We start from the raw sequence: 23,514 nt of genomic DNA, 5'->3' as shown, positions 1-23,514 counted from the left end.
GAATTTTAAAATATCAAAAAATAGAGAGAGTTGAACCATATTTTAGCATTTTCTAAATTTCATTATTTTGAGGTTAAGGCAGTGCATAGCTAGGGAGGCTAATAGGGCCAACCCGGGTTTTTTACACATGCTATAGAAAAAATATATATATATACTGAAATAGGGTGTCAGAAATTTTTTTTACCAAAATAGGTTACTTTTTTCATTGGAGCCTATTAGATAGGCGCCAATGAATAAAAAAATAATAATTTTTTTGAATAAAATATTTTTATATTTTTTTAATAATTTTTTTAAAAAAATACGGGTCAAAATACAGTCAACGGGTCGGGTCGGGTCGGGTGGCGCCTATCAGGTAGGCGCCAATGAAGGTGCCTCATAGAGAGGCGCCAATGAAATTTATGTTATAAATTTTTGTGTTTGTAATTATTTAACATTTAATTTATTAGTAATAAATTACAAAATTACTAATAAGTTACTAATAAATTTATAACATAATCCTAATTTACTAACAAATTAATTATAAAATAATTACAATATTCATACAAAAAATTACAATATTACAATATATCCCGACATTACAATATTCATACAAAATTATAATATTACAATATTACAATATTCATACAAAAAAATTGCAATATTCATACAAAATTATAATATTACAATATTCATACAAAAAAATTACAATATTCATACTAAATATAGATAATCTATAATTAATAATTAATAACAAAAAAATATTGCAATTTTATATGAATATTGTAATATTGTAATTTTGTGTGAATATTGTAATGTCGGGATATATTGTAATATTGTAATTTTTTGTATGAATATTGAAATTATTTTATAATTAATTTGTTAGTAATTTAAGATTATGTTATAAATTTATTAGTAACTTATTAGTAATTTTGTAATTTATTACTAATAAATTAAATTTTAAATAATTACAAACACAAAAAATTATAACATAATCCTAAATTTATAACATAATCCTAAATTTTAAATAATTTGTATGAATATTGTAATATTGTAATTTTGTATGAATATTGTAATGTCGGGATATATTGTAATATTGTAATTTTTTGTATGAATATTGTAATTATTTTATAATTAATTTGTTAGTAAATTAGGATTATGTTATAAATTTATTAGTAACTTATTAGTAATTTTGTAATTTATTACTAATAAATTAAATGTTAAATAATTACAAACACAAAAATTTATAACATAATCCTAAATTTATAACATAACCCTAAACCCGAAAAAATCAGAGCATTGGCACCTCCCAGATAGGCACCACCATTGGTGCCTCCTAGATAGGCACCACCATTGGCGCCTCCCAAATAGGCGCCAATACTATGTATTATACGGGTTATATACTGACCCGGGAAAATATAAAATTATATTTTATTCAAAAAAAATTTTATTATTATTTTTTTATTCATTGGCGCCTATCTAATAGGCTCCAATGAAAAAGTAACCTATGTTGGTAAATTTTTTTTCTGACACCCTATTTCAGTATATATCTATTTTTTCTATAGCATTTGTGTAAAAAACCCGGCCCAACCCCCTTAAAATGAATTTTTTTTATTTAGATTCTTTAAATTTTTTAAAATTTTAAAATAGTAACGATAAAATTATATTTTGGTCCTCTTAAAAATGATAAAAATTTAATTTAATCATTTAAAAATTATAAAAATATTAAAATGATAAAATAATATTTTTACTATAGTAAAAATTACAATCTAATTTTGACCCCTAAAATTTTTTCTAACTTCACCCCTACATTAAGGTTCTTATCTGTCCTCTAACACTACTTACGAAGTTCGATATACCTTAAATAAAATTTAGAATTTGAATTTTATAAATAAAAATAACAACAGTGTAAAAGTTTTGGATCTAATTTAAGGGTTGGATTTTCGAAGGACTAAAATGAAAAAGACAGATTGAGATAAAATGATCCGCGTGTCATTTACGTGTTTGATGCGCATCAAGTAAACGAGACATATAAAGGTGTCAACATTATTTTACTCTTTTTAAGCGTCAATTTTGCAGATTCTCTGGGAGATAAGGTTCTTTATTTTTTACGGTCACCGCTCACAGTCGCAGATTCATTTCCATTTCTCAAAAATGGCCCCCATTTTTCTTTTTAAGGTTCTCTATTTCTTTCTTTTAAGGTTAAAATATATAATAGGTCTCTATATTCTTCATAGATTTAAAATTTAGTCTCTAACATTTTATTTTCATGAATTTAGTCCCTATACTTTTTAAATTTAAATTTCAAATGCAGTTGTTTATTAATTTTTTTAAATTTGTTAGTGTGAAATTTTGCAATTAAAAGAAAACTAGATAGAAGTGTAACTTAAAAAATACCGAAATTTAATTTAACAAAATAATTTTAATTGTATTCAAAGTTAGATATGATTTTTGAAATATTAAAAGTAAAGATATTAAATTTCTAGAAATAAAAGTATAGGGATTAAATTATGAATTACAAAAAGCATGGGAACTTATTACGTATTTTCACTTATTTAAAAGTATCTCGTTTTCTCGATATAAAAATAAATATGCTGTTGAAACAAATTCTAATTTGATTTAACCCTTTAAAAATTATAAAGATACAATATGTTAAAATGATAAAATTACAATTTTACTATCGTAAAAATATACAATTTAAGTCCAGCTCCAAAAAAATTTCTGACTCCGCCACCGTACATGTTACAAATTGACCCACATATTTTAAATATTTTAAACATTATTAGCTATAATTACTAATTAAAAGTTACCATGTATCTCGTTTATTTTTTAAGAATAATTATTATTTTAAATATTGATAGTAGAGATTTTATATATTACAAATTAATATATGTTTGAATAATTATAATTAAAATAACTAACGCAAAAATGATAAACGAAGTAATATTAAAAGCTAAATTTATCATTATGTCTTGTTTTAATTTAATTCTAATTAGGAAAATTATTTAGTACAATGATCGTGAATGTGACATATAATTAAATAAAAAATTTCTACTATTAATATATAAAATAATAATTATTTTAAGTATAATTGTTCAAAAAATATATTAATTAAAATTATTCTTAAAAAAAAGAGATATATGGTAACTTTTAATTAGTAATTATATCTAATAATGTTTAAAATATTTAAAATATGTGAGTCAATTTGTAACATGTACAGTCGCAGGGTCAAAAAAAATTTTTTTAGGCTGGAATTAAATTGTATATTTTTATGATAGTAAAAACGTAATTTTACCATTTTAATATTTTATATATTTATAATTTCTAAAAAGTTAAATCAAATTTTTATTATTCTAGAGTCAAAATGTAATTTTGCCATCACTAATTAAATTAAAAATTTACCGTTTTAAGAAAGTATGCCGCTTAAATCTCTTAATGACGACCATATTCCTTGAATCTCTTTCTGTCACTGAACATGTACATATATATAGTATCAACAACTTAAAATTAACCATTAACAACGAAATTCATGATATATCATATCAGATTAAGATATTATATACCAAATATAGGTTTATAAATTAAATTAATAGTTTTAAGTATAATTCACTGATAACTATATTTAAAAAAAAATAAATTAATTGATAAATATTAATAATTTAAAAGTAGGAATAAAATATTTTAAAATTTAACATTAATTTAAAGAGGTTTGGTAAAGAAACATTATTCAAATCACTACGTGGTAGAATCACAGCCGTTAATACAAAATCCTCGTCACAAAAAGAAATTGTCCCGAACGATATTTTCACGAGAACATGGATCCAAACCTAATGTCTCGTTCCAAAAGGTGAAAAGGGCATCCGTATTTATCGGGACACGTGGCAGCTCGACGATGATTAAACGTCACCAAGGGAATCTCACTTGGGCCCAAAATTTTTAAAATTTGTATTATATCCTTATTTTTAAGAAAATTTTAATTAAGTCCTTAAATATTTTAAATTTTTTTAAACTTTCCAAAACACTAAAAATTTAAATAGATTCCTAATTTTTTTCAAGTTTTTATTGAGCCTAAACTTAATGTTAAAATTTTCCATTTGCAATATATATTTCGAAAAAATTTAAATATACCTACGTGTATTTTTCATATTCTAGAAATTTAATCTTTTTATATTTATTGTAAAAATTTTAATATATTTATTTATACAATTTGAAAATTAAATTCCATTTAGTAACACTATTAATTAATTTTTATTATATTTAGGTAGATAACATTTTTAATATTTAAAGTTCTAATTATAAAAAATCCAATTGATAACACCTATTTAAACTTGGCAGAATTTTGCTCAATTGGAATTTAAATTTTAAGTCAAATAAGCACAAGGATTAAATTTGTGAAATTTAAAAGTAAATGGATCAAATTGCAAAATCTAAAAGAATACAGACCTTGGTGCAGATTTAGACCTTTAAAAATTCTCACTTTTCTATTGCTTTTTCTCTTTTGAGGTTGTGGATAAAACTGAAAAATACACGAGAAATTGATGAGAAATTCTTCGGGTACCCATAGCCCGTATCATTAGCCCGAATGAGCCCGTGAAAAGCCCCTATATAAAGGATCATTTGCTTCCATGCAATTCTCGCCCATTTCCCTTTCGTCTCACGTCTTCTTTGTAGAACACTAAAACCCTTATTTTTCCATTAAATTTTCTTTCTTTTTTGTGTTTTAAGATCTGCATGGTGAACTCCATTATGGCAGTATAATTTTTGTAATTTTTTCAAGTTTTAAGGAATTTTAAAATCTTATTTCTTTAACGGTCGACGCCGGAATTTCGAACTGTAGGGTAAAAAAACGGCGTCATTCCTGTTGTAATTAGGGTTTTTCCGCTGCTCCCTTTTGAGGGGGTAGCCGGGGCCTCGGCCTCGGCGGGTTTCAAAGCCCCCAACCTTTGAAAAAGATTTATCAAATCTAGCATTTTTTTGTTACACCGTCGGGGATGCCGGTCATGGCTTGCTGCGTAGACTCCGCCGTAGCGCCTCCTGGTCACGCGGATGCCGGGGATACATCCATTCCCTCGCCGGTACCTTTTTTATCATTTAACGCGGCCGCAGTTACCGCTGCCGTGGCTAATTCCGAGTCAAGCCACTGGTCCCCCGCTCACTCTTCTGCAATTTATCGTATTGACGAATGGGGTGCCCCTTACTTTTCCGTCAACAGCTCCGGCAATGTCGTCGTCCGCCCGTATGGTACGGGTAGTTTGGCTCATCAGGAAATCGACTTGCTGAAAATCGTTAAGAAAGTTTCGGATCCCAAATCGGCGGGCGGACTCGGGTTACGGCTTCCCCTCATTGTTCGTTTACCCGATGTGCTGAAAAACCGGGTCGAGTCACTGCACTCGGCTTTTGAATCAGCCATACAAGCTCAGTGTTACGAGTCTCATTATCAAGGCGTTTATCCCGTGAAATGTAACCAAGACAGGCTCGTCGCGGAAGACATAGTCAAATTCGGGGCTCCATTCCGGTTCGGGTTGGAAGCCGGGTCAAAACCCGAACTTCTTTTAGCCATGAGTTGCCTTTGCAAAGGAAACCCCGAAGCATTATTGGTCTGCAATGGTTTCAAAGATGCTGAGTATGTTTCCCTTGCTTTGATAGCAAAGAAGCTCGCGTTGAACACTGTGATTGTTCTTGAACAAGAAGAAGAGGTGAATTTGGTCATTGATTTAAGCAATAAGCTCTCGGTTCGACCCGTGATTGGGGTACGGGCCAAGCTGAGAACCAAACATTCGGGTCATTTCGGGTCTACTTCGGGTGAAAAAGGGAAGTTCGGGTTAACGACGACTCAAATTTTAAGGCTTGTAAAAAAGCTCCAGGATTCTGGGATGCTTGATTGTTTGCAGCTGTTACACTTCCATATTGGATCACAAATCCCTTCAACCGCTTTGCTTCAAGACGGTGTTGTTGAAGCTACACAGATATACTCCGAATTAGTCCGACTCGGTGCCTGCATGAAGGTTATCGACATCGGAGGCGGCCTTGGAATTGATTACGACGGTTCGAAATCTGGTAACTCCGATCTCTCTGTTTCTTATGGCCTTGAGGAATATGCCTCAGCTGTTGTTAATGCAATTCGCATTATTTGTGACCGTAAATCTATTAAACACCCCATTATTTGTAGTGAAAGTGGGAGAGCCATTGTTTCCCATCATTCTATCTTGATATTTGAGGCTATTTCTGCTACTGTTAACACCCCAGCAATGAATCAAATTGACCTCCCTTTGATCATTGAGGGGTTATCAGAGGATGCTCGTTGTGATTATTGGAATTTGAGTGATGCAGCAATGAGACATGAGAATGAGACTTGTTTGCTATATGCCGATCAATTGAAACAAAGATGTGTGGAGCAGTTTATAGAAGGGAGTTTGAGGATTGAACAGCTTGCTGATGTTGATGGGTTATTTGATTTGGTTTCGAAAGTGATTGGTGCAGCTGAGCCTGCTAGGATATACAATGTCAATCTCTCGATTTTCACTTCGATCCCGGATTTTTGGAGTATTGGTCAGGTTTTTCCTATAGTCCCAATTCACCGATTGGATGAAAAGCCCGAAGTGAGGGGAGTATTGTCTGATTTAACTTGTGATAGTGATGGGAAGATTGATAAGTTCATCGGTGGTGAAACTAGCTTGCTTTTGCATGAGCTTGAAGGTAATGATGGTGGTGCAAATGGGCGGTATTATTTGGGGATGTTCTTAGGTGGGGCTTACCAGGAGGCCCTTGGTGGTGTCCACAACCTGTTTGGTGGCCCGAATGTTGTTAGTGTGTTGCAAAGTGATGGTCCACAAAGCTTTGCTGTTACGCGGGTGATGCCTGGTCCATCATGTGCAGATGTCCTTCGGATGATGCAGCATGAGCCTGAGCTCATGTTTGAGACCCTCAAGCACCGTGCTGAAGAATTTCATGTGGAGGACCATGACAATGATGGCACCAAATATGCTACTTTAATCAGCAGCCTCGCTCGCTCCTTCCACAACATGCCATATCTCAAAGCTTTATCTCCTTGTTCGTATGAGGAAGTTCACAATGCTGCCGCGGAGTTTGGTGCTAGTGAGGACGAGCAATGGTCTTACTGCTACGCCTGATGCAGCCTTTGAAGTGTCCTCGTTTTAATAAATTCTTTCTTTTTACCTTCTAGTTGTTGATTTCCATCTTTTGTGAGCAAAAGATGTTAGTTAGCATAAAGGGTCATTTTGCATTTTCAAGGGAAGGAGAGATGGGAAGCGAATCCCGCACTTTTATGTAAATTCGGGTTCTTATACTCTCTTGTTCATGTTTCTTTTTCAGTAAAACTTTTTCGGTTCTATAGCTTAAAAATTCTTCTCCCTTTTGTTTTCATTACCATTGTTCTTAATTTACTCTAGATGGAGTTTATGTTGTGTTGTGCAATACATACATACATACATACACAGTCAAACACATGCACACACACAAATAATGTAAAAGGATAAGATCCAAATGTGGGGTCTTGTCTTATATCCTGTCCTTTTGCTTTGGACCTCAATCAATCAGAGCCTAACTGATTGCCCTGAACATTGGGGATTTTCATATATTTTATTTTGCTTTTCCCTGTCTTGTTGTGCAGTGAAAGTGGCACTAAGGTGCCCTCTGCCCGGGTTTTGAGGTTTGATTCGCTAACTCATTATTTGTTGAGTAATTATTTGGTTACATATTGTTGACCACAATCATGTGGCTTTCTGGTTAGCCTCAGGTCGGCTTGGTTATATCAATTGAACATGCACCTACACCTAAAATTATGGGATAAAAGACAACGGAATTTTGGTGCTCGTGAAGAAGTTATGATATCTTGTATATTGCTGTTTCATGAATTAATCTTCTAGGAGAAACAGTGAAAGGTCCCATCATATTTTTCCCTTCGTTTAGATGGCTAGCCTTTGAACTTTTAAAACAATAAGTTATCTGGTATAGTTGTCAATGTTAAGTCTTTTGTTATTTAACTCAACTATTAAATTTGAAATTTTGGTTTATAATAGTTGAGATGAGAGATGGCAGCACCAACTAGTACTTTTTAATGTCTCCTTTGCTTGGTTTCACAGTTTTTCAATCGATACGGTTGCAGAGTTTTTCATTGTTGTTTCATTTATAATGCCTCTGTCAACTGCCGATCACTTAGGTTAGCTATATTAATTGTTGTATTAAGTATTGGTTACTATCTTGTGGTTTCAAAGGATCCGGCTACAAGAGAACCAGGAACGGCAAAAAGTTTCTCTCTTCAACTCTTTGGTCATAAACTTGTTCAGTTTAAGAACGAGTAGTTGCCCTTCTCCGACTCTTATTACACAACTTGAGAGCGGGTAATTAATGCATTCCACTTATTGAACAAGATTATATGGTTAGTCCGTGAACCCTTGATTCCAAAGGCATTCGAGGTGGAGACAATGGGGTTGGTACATGGATTTGCTACTAGTATAAGGAGATATTGTGAAGGTGAAAAATGTAAACTCTTCCAAAGGGATATATGTCAAATTGCAACCCCGCACAAAAGGACATTTTGTGTATTTCAAACCCAAAAGCTATGTGAGTGGATTATGTGTGTATGTGTGTGTATATATATGTATGCTTGATCTTTTTATCATTGATAATCAGCTAATAGGAAAAGCAAAGCAAAGCCACATACAGAAAATAACAATCGCAAAATGTTACTCTTGACGTTGGGAGAAAACCTAATAGGAAAAAAATGAAACCAAAAAGAAAACCTAAAGAATTCTATGAAAGAATGGATTTAAGTGCATCTTTAACATAAGGGTACTTAAATGGGAAACCCAATTCCTTAGCTTTTGCAGGAACCACTTTTTGTCCCTCCAGAACCTGCATAAACAGTATATATTGAATCACAATTGCATGTGTTTTATGGATGTGTAAGGAAAAAGAGAACATACCACTGAAGCACCTTCCCCTAATACAGCTTTGAGGGCAAAGTCAGGAACCAGAAGCCATGATGGTCGACCGAGGACGTTTCCCAATTGATTACACATCTCCGACAATCGAACCGGATTTGGTGCAGTTCCATTTATAACACCTGACGACAATTAGGTAAAGCAAAAAGCAGGAGATGAACTGCGACAGTTCTCGTATTAATGTAACAGAAACTAGGGGTGTAATAGAGTTGAGTCAAGCCTGAATAGTGCCAAGCTCAAGCTCGACTCAAAATTTGAAGTTCAATACTCGGCTTGAGCTTTATCGAACATCTATTTTTAAGCTTGAGCTGGGCTCGAGATATAATCGAGCTACTTGAGTTCGAGCTCGACCTTGATTAAGCTCGTTTACCAATTTTTGTACTCAAGCTCAAGCTCGGCTCAAAAATTAAGCTTAGGTTAATAATATATATTAAGGCCAATAATGTAATTTAATAATATAAAAATATGAAAAGCTCAATAAGGCTCACAAGATGTTTGAGCCAAGTATTATTAAACTCGAATTCGGCTCGATCCATAGTTCGAGCTCGGCTCAATAATTATCGGATTGAGTTCGAATCTTTTTCAAGTCGAACTTGAGTAGCTTGCAAGTAATGTCTCATTTACACCCCTAATAGAAACCACAAGGAGAAGACAACAATGGCATGATATTACACACAAAGATTGGGATAGAGTAGAGAAAACATCAAAGCCCATTTCAATTCAGTTTTCCTCCTACAGTACTGGGTTATTCAGCCTTGTTTTGCATTGGGAATTCACAAAAATTTAAGTACATTAATTCATAGAAGATTTTACCTTTGTAAGATGGATTGGATAAAGCTTCATATATTAGGTTCACTATGTCATCCAAGTGAATCCATGAAAACCTACATATGAAAAACATTATCGAAATGTAGATTAAGAAAAACAATATCAGCTGTAGGAATGAAAATTAGAGATGACAATGACGTGGGGTGGGTCGGGTTTTTGCCCACCCTGATATTCCCAACATAATCTGACCCCGATTCGAAACATTAATTTACCCATCCCATGTCAAACCCAAAAAATCAAAGCTATTCCCGACTCTGACTCGATTTAGGTAAGCCACAGTTTATATTATTTTGGTACTTATCTTGGGGTGGGCAGAGTTGGTTTTTCTTAAACCTGACCCACCTCGACTAAATGAAAAATTAGACCCACCTCGAAATCATATTAAAAGGAAACCCGACACTATCAAATTGGGTCAGGTTGGAATCCGTCGAGTCCGGTTTTTTCTTGCATCCCCAATGAAAATCAACAAGCCAATTCTGATAACTATTTGAAAGTAGTTCTTAGGGATGATATAGCATTACCATTGCTGTCCAGAGCCCAAAGGTCCTCCAGCAAACATCATGAAGAGAGGGATCATTTTAGCTGCAAAAGTAAATATATCTTTGTTGAGAAAAATATATCTTAATTTTAATCATATACCGAGCATGAAGAGATCGAGAAAGAAGAGCATCAGTTATACCTAAAGCACCGCCGTCTTTTCCGAGTACAACTCCGATACGAATAAGAGCTAATCTCACATCCTTATCTACTTTAAGCGCCGTTCCCTCCCATTCCCTACAAACCTGAGCAAATAAATATAGCATCAGTAAAAGGAAACAAAACAATGCTCATCTAAGCTAAGTAATCGTTTTCTTTATTTCTTTACCTCAGCTAAGTAATCATTTCCCGATGGACTGTTCTCGTTGAATACTTGTGTTTCACTTGTGCCTGAGCATGCAGGAAGAAACAAGTAAAATATGTATACGTTAGAGAAGCCTAGTTGCAGAGCTCATGTCTGAAGCATTTCATTGATCATATTGATATGAACTGTGTCCGTTTCTTAAAAACCTTATGGATGTAAAGGTAGATACGAACCATAATAACCGACGGCTGTTGCACTAACTAACACGGTAGGCCGAACTCCTTGAGGTGAACTGTTTATTAAATCTACAACCTTCAAAAATCAGCAAAAAGGGGCAATGGACAAAAAGTTAAAAGAGGTTATAGAATGTCGATTGCTTTAAAAGAAAAAAAGTAAGCAGAAAATGAAACCTTTGAGGTGACTCTGATCCTGCTTTCCTTAATTTCCTTTTTAATCTGCAATACAGATAAAAACAACATCGTATATGTACAAAAAGATGCAGAGGTATCTATTTTAATAGCGGTGCATGGAGACTTAATCGATACTTAACAAAAAAAGTTGTTGAAGACTCAGTATCCATTGCATCACTTGGCCAATGCCATCAATCAAATGAAGTGTGTATGTGTGTGCGGGTGCGCCAGCTGAGAATTTAGTATATTTGCATCGAACCGAAATGAAAACGAAAGAGCTAAAAAGTATGTCTCGAGAAGTGGGACTTATGCAAGAATATATGATAGCAAATCATTACGTTATATTTAGGGTTTTATGGTTTAGGATTTTGTACTTTTTTCCTATCGGGCTAAAGAGCTCATGTCTATCTAGCAACATGATACGAAGTTTAGGATTTAAGATAATTCTTCTAATACCAACCTCAGGAGACCATCTTGTGCTTATAGGCATTCCAGCCAAATTCACAACAGCATTCGATCCTTCGATACAATCCTTCCACCCAGCCTCCTCTGCTATTACAATTCCCGGGAAGTTCTTCACTACAAATGACAAGGCGAAACAAAGAAACAAAGAGGGAAAAAAGATATGTAAGTAGATGCATTTATTAAGTAATATGCATATATACAAATGCTGGATTCCTTCCAGAATAGCCATTAATGCATGTGTTTCATGAAGGAAATCGCTGTGCGGATGCTCTTGCCAGGAAGAGGAGTGATCCTAGTTTGTCGTGTAAGGATCATGTTGTTTATTTTAATGTTCCGAACTTTATGGTTTTTGTTTTTAAAGCTGATATTGCTAGTATTCATATGCACTGAACAATTTGCTAAGTAATGAACTGTTCTTCTGAGACCAAAAAAGAGAAATATGCATATGTACATATGTATCTATATGCTTGTTTTTCAGATTCTCAAAAGGTTTTTCACCCATTTCTGCCAACAAAATTTCTTTCATCTTCTCCTCTATATGCAGAAAAGCAATGTAAGAGCAAAATACAAAAAGTACTCATTACCTTCTTACCCGGAAATATTGTCTCAGCTTTGGACTTGGACCGTGTCAAAACACAAACGTTATGGTTGTCTGCATTACAATTTCATCAAAGTTAAATTGTTCCTAAAAAGCTTCTAAAAAAAAAAGCTAAATTATTCTTAAAAAACATTTAAACAAACTATTATTACCTGCATGCAATCTCTGCACCAATCTTGTACCTATAAAACCAGTAGCTCCTGTAACTGATACAGTCATCTGATTTGCCTACAAAACAATCTATAAAGAATCAAAAAAATATCTCCCAAGGAAAATAATTGATCCAACATGATCAAATTCACAACACCTCATTTTGGTTAAATTATGCTATTAGTCCTTGTATTGTGCTTAAGTTGTGGATTTAGTCTCTATAGTTTAATTCGAAAAGTAAATGGATTAAGAATGATCAAACTGAAGAATGGACTGGCTGATGGTAGAATTTAACCGAAATGGTTTTAACTGCTATTATTTGAATCAAATTGAAAATTTGAAATTCGAAACCTACATATACTAAAATTCACTAAATTAAATCCACAACTAATAGCAAAATTTGACCCCCAATTTCACTATGAAACCATATCACATTCATGGAAGTTAGGAGGCAAAATGGAAAATTTACTTTCAAGTTAAAAGAAGTGAGTATCTATTAGAACAAACCTTTTGGGACTGAGCAGCACTACAAATAACCCTGAATCTATTAGTCTCAACCACCTTTAAAAAAAATATAACAAAACGATTAGAACTTGAAAGCAAGAAAAAACAACGAAAAAATGGTGAAATTGGGTGTTACTCGGAAACTTACAGAGAAAGAGTGAGGGATGTGAAGACGAGGAGAAATGGAATGAGTCCATGAAAGACTGCAAAACACCTCCATTTTTCCAAGGCTGTTAGCTGGAAAAATAAAACTACGTAACGTAATGGTGGATATAGCATGTGTAGTTTTTGGGGGTTTATTGAAGAGTTAAAGAACAAGGAGATGATCGTGTTTAATTTGGAGCCACACTACAAAGAAACTCCATCTCCATCACCCGTTTTTTCCTGGTCTGGAATCTGGGCTTAATTTAGGTTAAAATATATTTTAAGTCCCTCCACTCTTCTTATATTTTCAATTTAGTCTCTAATCCTTTTTTCAAAGATTGAGTCCTCTTTCTTTCCAAAAATAATGATTTAGTCACTCTACTTTTCAGATTTGAAAATGAAAGTTCAATTTTTAATACTATGAAAATTATTATTTTAAATTCAGGTCTATTATGTCTTTTTCATTATTATTATATGGCTATTAAGTTAGTATTTCTTTTGGCATAATAACTTATTTGGCCCTTCAATTTTATAAAAGAAATACATTTTACCCCTTCATTTAATTTTTGCCTCTTTTAGTCTTTAAACTTGTGTTATTTACCAAATCAACCCAAAATGAATGAAAAAGTAAACTTTGTTAACTTTGCTGATGTGACAATCTACATCATAAATTAATTCATTTTTAAAAAATAAATTTCTGAATTTTTAAATTAAAAAAATTAATTAATTGCTTACGTGACAATCCATGTGTATGCTACATCAATAAAGTTAATAGATGTTAACTTCTTTCATCTATTTTAGGGTGATTTGACAAACAGTACAAGTTCAATGGCTAAGAGAGGCGAAATATTATATGGAGGAGTAAAAAGACTTCTTTTATAAAGTTAGAGGGTCAAATAAGTCATTACACCTTTTCTTTTTATTCTCAAAATGTCACACCAATAAATTTAATGTAAAAATCATTTAAGGATTAATAATTGTACTTGAACTTTTAAATTCAAAAAGTAAAAAAAAGATTAACTTCTTAGATGGACTAGATTTTAAATATGCAAAAAAATATAGCAACTTGAAGCATATTTTTGCATTTCGTTTATTTTCAATTAAATCTGAGAGCAAACCGGGGAAAATAGTACAACAGAAAAAAGAAAAAGGAAAAAAAAAACTTTGGGCCAAAACGATTCAATGTTTCTTTTTGTTTTCGGTACAAGCAAGCGAGTGATGAAAACATAAGTTATGTGTTATAAAAAATTAAATTAAATTATTAATATTTTAAGAGGGTAAAAGAGAAATGATTTCACCCTTAAGTTCGATGACAAAGATTTAGCGAGGAGAATGAAAACGACAATGAAGCAAGAAGAGGATGAATTATTGCCACCCAACTTTGTCGTAAATACTGAAACTTCAATGTTACCATTACTTCCATGAATGTTGCATGTATATGTAATCTATCTCATTTGATTCCGTACTTTCGATGAACATTTGATGTAAAAAGAAATACCAAAACGGTTAGACACTTGCCTTTCAAACAGAAAAACACCCCTCTCTATCCCGGCCACTTGATTTGAAATCTATCAAATGGTTCGAATTAACATTTTGCTACCTGAATGTATGTCAAATAAAGAGAGCAAGCATTGGCTGTATCAATGAGTAAAAAACCAAGCATTTATTTGCTTTGTTATCATCTGACTCTTTGCTTGTATTTTCAAATGTGGACCAGGCGAGTGTTGAGTTTGTGGGGAAACAAGCTTCTTCAGAGCTCATGGTTCCAGCCGCTCCACTTTCCTTTAATCTCAGTATGGGAACAATGCAGGACAAGTAATGCCGAAGAGAACACGGATTTGATCCGGTTACTTCATGTAATTAACATTTAAAAGATAACATTCGCTGGATTCGGAAACTGAATTTCAACATCTGAAACCTTAAAACCTTATTTTCAAGCTTTGATCCCTTTTGTAAAACAAAGTAATGTCAAGAAAAACACTTGGGACACCTACATTACAACCCGTAATGTCAAGGAACCGGCCCCTTGACCCTAATGTCTCCAGCTGTTCAATTACCGACCGTTGACATAGCCATAAACAAGTTTATAAAAAAAACTGCATATGAAATTAAGAGAAATATAGTTTATGACAAGAAAGATTCAAGATCGTTGTAGTTCCATGCCATGTAAGCAAGCATTTTGTACCTTCAATCAGACCAATGATCTTTTATTATACAAAACACCAGGCACACAACAATAAGCACAATGGAGAATCACCATAAATGTTATTAAAAGCCTTATCTCGTTTCAATTGAGGTAATGCAAATTAGTTGCTGTCCTAGACCACTCGTTACACACTCAACGATCCTTTAGACCTGCATCAACTGAAAATTAAAAGTTCTGACATTAAAAAATAACCAAATTGGGAAGAGCGGGCAAGAGAGGCCCTTGCTATCACAGTCTATGTGATTTTGCATTGAATTTTCTCATCAAAGAGTATGCTTTGGAAGGGTTCAGACCTTAGCGCAAAAATATACAAATTTAGAAGAGACAAAACATGTAGAATAGCATCCCATAAATTCAATTCGGTGAAATAACACATCAATCACTTCCTAAATAAACTACAATATTTTCAGGACCAAAAAGAAAACCCTCTAGAATTCAAATAAAATAGAACTTCTATTACTTCTAGCACATATATCCAGTGTTGTTGAAACCAGAACGGACCAGCCGGTTGGACTGGGAACTGGCCGGTATACCAGTCTAGACAAAGGGATTGAACCAGCCTCAGAGCGAACTGCTTGAAACTGTTAAAAGCCAGTGCTTGAACCAGTTTATATATATATTTTTAAAAATTTTCATTAATTTTTATGAATTTATTTAATTATTGTTGGACCAGCGGTCGAATAGGGAACTGGTGGCCTAATTGGTTTGACTATCAGTTAGGTATCTCCCTAGACATGCAATTGCAAACTTAAACCATGTTATAAAAGAGGAGAAGTTCAATCCTCAACATAAAAATGTATTTTTCAGTACAAATTCAAGAGATTTTTGCAACTATACTTTCAAGAGCAGTGCCGCCAACCAGAAGGCAGTTATTTGAGACAAACCAAAATTTATTAAGGAAATTATACAATGAATGATGTAAATCTAGATACAGTATATGGCTAACCTTTATTTCTGGGGAAGTTGAAAAGATGGATGTCTTAGTCATTTTCTTCTCGACCATAATCATACACGATCTCGATCTGCATCAAGAGTGAACAATCAGAACCGGATGAGCAATAATAAAGCCCATAAAAAATTTAGCAAATAATAGCTGATGGCACGTAAATGATATAAGTAAGCAACAAACATTAAACAACTCAGTGTCATGTATATTGAGAAGTTGCAAGCCAATTTAGATGAAATTTTGATACTAAACCATCCGCTATTGAGTAGTAAAAACAAGATAAGCAAAATGGCTTGAGTTACTCTTCTAGTTTTCTTCTTCTACTCTGCAGTATAAATAAATTGTATATTGGGATGATAATTGATGGATAACTATAGACGAGGGCAATGAGCCAAACAGCATGGAATGTGGGAAAGAAAACACGGGTAGCAAGAAATGAACAAATAACACTTACCCCAGAAGGTGGGACAGGGTTTCGAGTAAACTTGGAACCACCAGGAGCCCAAGGAACTGCAAATGAACTTAGTACATAAGCTTAAAACACCGTAAAAGGTTTAAAATACGAAAAAATAAGCATCTTATAAGAAACCAACCTATATCACAGTCAATCAATCACATGCAATAACAAAAGCGAGAGCTAATCAACAATAACCAACAATTGATGGACCAAACACAAGAATGTAAGTGAAAAAGAGATGCCGCTAAGCAATGAGAGGTGAATTGACATAGTAATAGTTAAGTAGCATTTCTCTTCACCTACTTCAGCAAACCTTGGCTCTCATTTGGCTTTTTTCACACAATCAATGAAAGTTCACTAGTATCATCAGACTATCATCCTATAATAACTAATTAGTTATCGACGAGATTTCATTCCCTTTTCAAAATTCTGTGGTATTCTCCTCTCAATTGTTTTTAAAGAACGTTTCAAAACAACCTATGAATCCAAAAACTCACTTACAAATACTTTCCACACAAGATTTATTGAGACATCATAAAATTCAATATCCAGCCATATGACACTCACTTCTATCAGATCCGTTTTTCTTTGAGACAAGTCTACGCATCCACAGAAAGACAGTTTTGCATGTCCCATTAATTCAAAACAAAACTCTCTTAACAAAACTACCGACGAAAAAAATACAGTACGTACCGATATAAGGATCGGGATGCCGCCACTTATTATAAGTTGCTTCACCTGCATCTATCATTTTGTCGATTGTATCAAGATCTTCCTGTAATAACACACCAAATTGTAAAATGCACAACCAAAATAGCCACAGAGTTAACCATTTAAAAAAAATCATTAAACCATTCTGACCATCACAATGACTATTCACAAGTGCAGAAATAAACCTAAGGTTATCGATTGAGCTGATTAAGTCAGTCTTTTTTTTTAAAACTGAAACGACCGAATCGATAAGTTCAATGCAGAAGTTCAATGTGCTCAAATTATCATCATAGAAAAAGAAAAGGTAATAATAAAATAATGTACTTCACATTCACAGATAACGAATACTCGTTCAAGTTTACTTTTCAAAAAATCAAAATGATATGAAGATGAGAAACGAGGGAGACGAACCACATGCTTGTTGGCTTCGAATTTCTCGCGAAGGTCAGAAGCCTAAGAAAAATAAATAATATAAATTATAGATTCAATTGAATGGGAAAACAATTGTGAAAAGATGAGATATTGGGAGATTGGAGGATTTGAGGAGTTACATCTTGATAGAAGAGGTGGCGATGGACGGCCCAGTTGAGTGTGTCTTTCAGGGCACGGCGGTAGAGGATCCGAACCCTCTCCTTTTGCGCCGCTCTTCGAGCTAAATACGCCGCCGTCGAGGCTCCGCTCATTTCAGTTGCTTTTGCCTTTTGATTTTTTTTCTCTTTCTCTCTCTCAGGCTTTTCACAAAGCGTTGATTGATCTACGACCGCGGGCGCGGACCGACTAATGATGAAACGGCAGCGTCTTATTCTCTTTCAAGTTATAATGAGTTAATTGCACCATACATCTCCAAAATATTTGCAAATTTTTTATTGGTTTTTGAACTTCAAAATGTTTTAATTTAGTCCTCAAAGGATCAATTAAGTCATTTTTATTAATCTAGCCTAAACATCAAATCTGAGCTCAAATCCAGCATTGAGTGTATTTAAAACATATTGACCAAAATGTAATTATAAGTAGGGGTGAGTAAAACTCGATTCCACTTGAAAAAATCGAAAAAAAATTGAATTTCGAGTTAAACAAATCGAGTTATTCGAATTAACTCGAATTTTTTTTTCAAATTTTGAGTTCGAATCAAGTTAAGTTTTCGAATTCGAATAACTCGAATATTAAACTATAATATTTTACATTTTTACCCCAAACTCTCAAACTTTTTACTTTTCCCTCAAAACTTTTACTCATTCCCACTTTTCTCCCTAAAACTTTTACTCTCTTCCCCTCCCAACCCCCCAATCTATCCAAAATTCATTTCTCACCAAAATTTTACTCTCCCATTTACTTTTTCTCAAAATTTTACTCCTAAAAACCCTCAAAACTTTTTATTTTTCCCCAAAATTTTTACTCCCTCCCACTTTTCCCCTAAAATTTTTATTCCCTTCCCATCTCACCTCTCATCTACCCCAAACCCTCCCCCCTCCAATTTTTTTTTAATATTTTCCCTCCAAAATTTTACTCCCCCTATTTACTTTCCCTCAAACTTTTATTTCCCAAAACTTTTTAATTCCCCCCTAACCTTTTACTTCTCACCCTTTACTATCAAATAAAAAATCAAAATTATTCAAAAAAAATCACTAAACATAAATAATAAGAATTTTATTTATATCTACTATTTATATTATTAAATTAAATTTCACATTTTATATTATTTATATTATTGAATTGTTTAGTCATATTGAATATTTATATTAAAATTGAATTATTAATTATGCCATAAAATATTTGTGTTAAAATTTTATATTGGTATCAATTTCACATTTTATTTTTAAAATAACTTTTATTAAAAAAATCATATTTTTACATTTAATATTTTTTTTAATTCCAAAATACATAGTGACAAGAATCTGAAGATAATTGAAACAATTAAGCAAGCAAAGAAGCTAACCAGTATATAAAAAATTAATAAATAAATTATGAGGGGATGAAAGTTAATAAAAAAATTGATTAAGGTGGACAAATTTTATTACAATGGGTGACAGTGGTTACAATGACCCAAAATTATTTTTTAAATTTTAACTCGAACAAATATATTCGATTCGATTCGAATTTCATCTCACTCGACTCGATTCAAGAAAACTTCAAATAAAGTTAGGATGATAAAATGAGATTCGAAAACTCGATTAACTCGAAAATTTTCGATTCGATTCGATCGAATGCTCACCCCTAATTATAAGTACACATATCATATTGATAACTTGTATATAATATGTTAAAAATAATTCTTCTAAATTTTAATGATATTATTTTTCTTTAATATGTTAGATACAAATTATTCATATTGTAACCTACAAATCGAACTCTAGTCTCGAGGCTGAATGAACTCACTTCAGCCAACAAACATACCTTGAACCCTAGTCTCGGACGAACTCACTTCAACCAATGCACTCGTTGCTTGTTCCTATAACTATCTTTCTATCGAATGAATGTTCTTCAATTTAGGGATTTAGATTGAATGTACACATAGGTAAAATGGGTAATATATCACGTTATTTAATTTAGAAAAGCATATTAAAATTCCACATCAACGTTGAGTTTATTATTTGCCATGCATCATCTCCCAAATTAAAATATAAATACAGCACAAACATAATAAGCATGTGTAAGTGTCACGGGCCAAAGTGCAAAGCCCGTGACCATGCCGCAAGAAGCGCCCCATGGAGGTCTATCGATTAGATGGGGGACATTCAGCCCACAAGAACTGGCCCGATTCAAAGAGCTACTAAAGGAGTCTATCAGATTGAAGCCTGGTTGGCCCAATGATGAAGACATGGCAACTTAGGCAATTTTGGTAACTAATCTTAGAAGATAGAATAGAATCATATCTTGTAAGATTAGATTAGATTTGATATGGTAGATCTTGTAAATCCCTAAAATCAAGGGATATAGTGAATCTCATCCGTCGATGTACATGAATCTTGACCGTCGGTTTTGGGGGAGCTCAACTATAAATAGAGAGCCTCCCCCTCATTTGTAAATCATCCATTGTAACTTGAATTCTTAAGAGTAATAGAATTCTTGAGCATTTACTCAAACACTTTGCGAGCGCTCTTTCTGTTGTTCTCTTGTGGCTTCTTTTGGCACAAACGCTTCCGCTATACAAATTGGTGCCTTGGAGGAGTTCTAAAAGAATCCTCTCTTTTGGGAGTAAGGCTGACTTGGGCGAGTTTGGACGAACGGATCGCCTAAGGTCGCACGGATTGCGAGACGAAAGGTCTAGCCCCGTGACAAGTGGTATCCGAGCCAAGTTTTGAACCAAGTTATTCGAGTGGTTCGAAGGCACTGTTGGGATGTCGAAAGAAGTCGTTGGTTAGAGTGAGCCAATGGAGACCCGTAGAAGGGCTAGAAAAGCCAGTCGCTCGAGGGAAATGCTGACAGCTTTGGAGAATCGAGTGGTCAATCTTGAGGAATCCGTAGGGAACGTGAAAGAAACGCTTGAATTGGTCGAGGGACGCACAGATGGGTTAGACTCAATGGAGGAGCAACTCAGAGATTTTGTGTTGGATTCTCTCGGTGCAAATAGGGAAAAGATAACGGAATTACTCGAGTCCACTGAGGTAAAGCTGGCAGAAAGGGATGAAGCTCTCGAGGATATGGTGCTAGCCATGCAGAAAGAAATGGAGGAGCTCAAAGGGGAGCTCGCGATTTACAAAGCCGCTTTGAGTAATGGGATGTTGTCTTCAAGGCCGAAGCAACATGCAATGGATGTTCCCAAACCGGAGAAGTTTAAGGGTGCACGATTCGCGAGGGATGTGGACAACTTCTTGTAGGAAATGGAGCAATACTTCCGAGCGATGGGCATCGAGGATGATGGCATTAAGGTAAACACTGCTTCGATTTACTTTTCTGATGTTGCTCTCCTGTGGTGGCGACGTAGGTCCACGGATGAGAAACGTGGAGGAACGGCTATTGGAACTTGGGAGGAGTTTCAAGGAGAGTTGAAGAAGCAGTTTTACCCTCAGTTTGCCGAGAAGGAGGCTCAAGCAAAGTTGCGTCGTCTCACGCAACAAGACACTGTTCGGGAGTATGTGCAGGCATTTAGCGAGTTGATGCTTCAAATCTCCGACTTGAGTGAGAAAGAAGCATTCTATTGGTTCGATGATGGGTTAAAGCCGTGGGCAAAGCAGGAGTTGCGAAGGCAAGGAATCACCGAACTTACTGTAGCCATGGCCGAAGCAGAGTCCTTTGTTGAGCTTGATCCGACGGGAGACAAGCTTGAGGCATCTAAGCCCAATGGAAGGGGCAATAGTGAGAGAAACCATGAAGAAGATGAAAGGGGACATAGCGATGGGGGCAACAGTACTGATAGCACAAGTGGCAACGGGAAACCACGAGATGCGAAGCGGGGATTAGACAACCCAAGGGACAAGAGGAAGAAGATGAAATGCTTCCTTTGTCAATGACCACACATGGCACGTAAATGTCCAAATAAAGTGATGATTTCGGCAAAGAAGGATGAGCCGAAGGAGGAGGCGAAGCCTACCGAGGGAAACACATCGAAAGTCAATTCGATGGTGCTCATTCCTGGGAAGAGGAATGAAAATGGGTTGATGTTTGTAGACATCAACATTGCGGGTCAGAAGCGGAGTGCTCTTATTGATACGGGAGCATTGGACTTGTTCATGTCAGAAAAGGCTGCGAAGAAGCTTGGTCTGTCGATTAGGAAATCGAATAAGAAGATCAAGGTAGCAACTTCTGAGAAAGCCCCAACTGTAGGAGTAGTTCGTGATGTGGAAATACAAATCGGCGAATGGAAGAGCAAGGAAGAATTCGAGGTAATCCAATTAAGTGATTACGATTTTGTGCTTGGCTTAAACTTCCTTGTTAGGATTCAGGCAACTCTGCAACTAGGGGCCGATCAAATCCATATTGCCACCGGTCCATCAACAAAGAGTATTGTGCCGGTGCATCGGGATGTGAAAGTTGGGACTAAAATGTTATCGTCAATCCAACTAGTCGAAGATGTTTCGTATGGGAGAAACATTAAATCGGCAAAACGGAATGCTACGAAAGCCTCTTCGGAAGTGTTAGTGGCGCAAGGGACCGATATGAAGCCTGCGGGATCGACTGTGGAGCTGACACCTTTGGGAAAGGTGGGTTGTGCATCGGGCTTCAAGGGAAAAGGAGCGATGCAAGGACAGTCGAGACGAGTAAATGCTACGAGTAAGGTACATTGCAAACACTCTGATAGTGTTTTGAATTCTGACTTGTTGGCTTGGCAAGGTCGTAGGGGCCCTTTCAAAGTTCATAAGCGAGGAGGCCAAGGAATTGTGGACGGTACGAAGCCGAGGTATGAGAATCGAGGGGATTCCAACAGAAACAAGTCAAAATTGGGGCAAGTTAAAGCGGAGACTACTTGCCAACAGAATGTACCAACGAGTGGAACGGTTCAAGATAAGAGGCGACGGAAGTCGAGGCATAAGTTCCGAAGGAAGGGACAACCTGATCGCAAGACGAGTCAGGAAGAAGCCGAGGCAACGAAAGAGTTTCACAATGAATCAAGTCAGTGTCATCCAGAAAACGCAACGAGGGCGTTGCGAGATTGGGTGGGGGAGAATGTCACGGGCCAAAGTGCAAAGCCCGTGACCATGCCGCAAGAAGCGCCCCATGGAGGTCTATCGATTAGATGGGGGACATTCAGCCCACAAGAACTGGCCCGATTCAAAGAGCTACTAAAGAAGCCTATCAGATTGAAGCCTAGTTGGCCCAATGATGAAGACATGGCAACTTAGGCAATTTTAGTAACTAATCTTAGAAGATAGAATAGAATCATATCTTGTAAGATTAGATTAGATTCGATATGGTAAATCTTGTAAATCCCTAAAATCAAGGGATATAGTGAATCTCATCCGTCGATGTACATGAATCTTGACCGTCGGTTTTGGGGGAGCTCAACTATAAATAGAGAGCCTCCCCCTCATTTGTAAATCATCCATTGTAACTTGAATTCTTAAGAGTAATAGAATTCTTGAGCATTTACTCAAACACTTTGCGAGCGCTCTTTCTGTTGTTCTCTTGTGGCTTCTTTTGGCACAAACGCTTCCGCTATACAAATTGGTGCCTTGGAGGAGTTCTAAAAGAATCCTCTCTTTTGGGAGTAAGGCTGACTTGGGTGAGTTTGGACGAACGGATCGCCTAAGGCCGCACGGATTGCGAGACGAAAGGTCTAGCCCCGTGACATAAGAATAAGCAATCTATCAAAATTTATATAAATATAAGACCTTGAACACGATTATAGCCCGTGAATAATACAAATACACGAATTTC

At 35.0% G+C, this 23,514-nt stretch overlaps 3 protein-coding genes across 4 annotated transcripts; 1 reads left to right on the top strand and 2 right to left on the bottom strand.

Annotated features, from left to right (window-relative positions):
* Window positions 1–4,601: 4,601 nt before the first annotated feature.
* On the top strand, window positions 4,602–7,338 carry LOC121214859 (arginine decarboxylase). Its single transcript, XM_041089261.1, has one exon. The coding sequence runs from the start codon at window positions 4,968–4,970 to the stop codon at window positions 7,104–7,106; it is 2,139 nt and encodes a 712-aa protein (XP_040945195.1). The 5' UTR covers window positions 4,602–4,967; the 3' UTR covers window positions 7,107–7,338.
* Window positions 7,339–8,656: 1,318 nt separating this feature from the next.
* Window positions 8,657–13,111, bottom strand: LOC121214860 (epimerase family protein SDR39U1 homolog, chloroplastic). 2 transcript variants are annotated; one of them, XM_041089263.1, is made up of 13 exons: window positions 12,884–13,111; window positions 12,739–12,792; window positions 12,234–12,309; window positions 12,076–12,135; window positions 11,479–11,597; window positions 11,019–11,063; window positions 10,842–10,920; window positions 10,633–10,694; window positions 10,447–10,549; window positions 10,289–10,349; window positions 9,753–9,823; window positions 8,922–9,061; window positions 8,657–8,850 (listed from the first exon to the last, which is right to left on the bottom strand). In XM_041089263.1, exons 1-13 carry the CDS (start codon window positions 12,953–12,955, stop codon window positions 8,749–8,751), a joined length of 1,044 nt encoding a protein of 347 aa, XP_040945197.1. In that variant the 5' UTR covers window positions 12,956–13,111; the 3' UTR covers window positions 8,657–8,748. The 2 variants fall into 2 exon arrangements, with proteins under 2 accessions (XP_040945197.1, XP_040945196.1); XM_041089262.1 differs by having other exon boundaries at window positions 10,633–10,700; window positions 12,884–13,106.
* Window positions 13,112–14,966: 1,855 nt separating this feature from the next.
* On the bottom strand, window positions 14,967–17,984 carry LOC121214858 (NADH dehydrogenase [ubiquinone] 1 beta subcomplex subunit 9). Its single transcript, XM_041089260.1, has 6 exons — window positions 17,751–17,984; window positions 17,611–17,652; window positions 17,182–17,263; window positions 16,486–16,541; window positions 16,032–16,107; window positions 14,967–15,243 (listed from the first exon to the last, which is right to left on the bottom strand). The coding sequence occupies exons 1-5, from the start codon at window positions 17,880–17,882 to the stop codon at window positions 16,066–16,068; spliced, it is 354 nt and encodes a 117-aa protein (XP_040945194.1). The 5' UTR covers window positions 17,883–17,984; the 3' UTR covers window positions 14,967–15,243; window positions 16,032–16,065.
* Between the last annotated feature and the right edge of the window lie 5,530 nt (window positions 17,985–23,514).

Source organism: Gossypium hirsutum, chromosome D02 (genome assembly GCF_007990345.1).
Source record: "Gossypium hirsutum isolate 1008001.06 chromosome D02, Gossypium_hirsutum_v2.1, whole genome shotgun sequence".
NCBI lineage: Eukaryota > Viridiplantae > Streptophyta > Magnoliopsida > Malvales > Malvaceae > Gossypium > Gossypium hirsutum.
Note: the sequence above shows the minus strand (reverse complement) of the source record. Positions and strands in the feature narration are given on the sequence as shown.

Bases quoted from the DNA above. Each gene is read 5' to 3' on its own strand.
- LOC121214859 (XM_041089261.1), top strand. From the start codon at position 4,968: ATGCCGGTCATGGCTTGCTGCGTAGACTCCGCCGTAGCGCCTCCTGGT.
- LOC121214860 (XM_041089262.1), bottom strand. From the start codon at position 12,955: ATGGAGGTGTTTTGCAGTCTTTCATGGACTCATTCCATTTCTCCTCGT. The intron at 12,310-12,738 runs GTTTGTTCTAAT...ATTGTTTTGTAG, and splicing joins GTGCTGCTCAGTCCCAAAAG to GCAAATCAGATGACTGTATC. The intron at 10,350-10,446 runs GTATAACTGATG...TTACTTTTGCAG, and splicing joins AAAAGACGGCGGTGCTTTAG to CTAAAATGATCCCTCTCTTC.
- LOC121214858 (XM_041089260.1), bottom strand. From the start codon at position 17,882: ATGAGCGGAGCCTCGACGGCGGCGTATTTAGCTCGAAGAGCGGCGCAA. The intron at 17,653-17,750 runs GTAACTCCTCAA...TATTTTTCTTAG, and splicing joins GCCACCTCTTCTATCAAGAT to GCTTCTGACCTTCGCGAGAA. The intron at 16,108-16,485 runs GTAAGTGTTATT...CTCTTGATGCAG, and splicing joins ACCCTGTCCCACCTTCTGGG to ATCGAGATCGTGTATGATTA.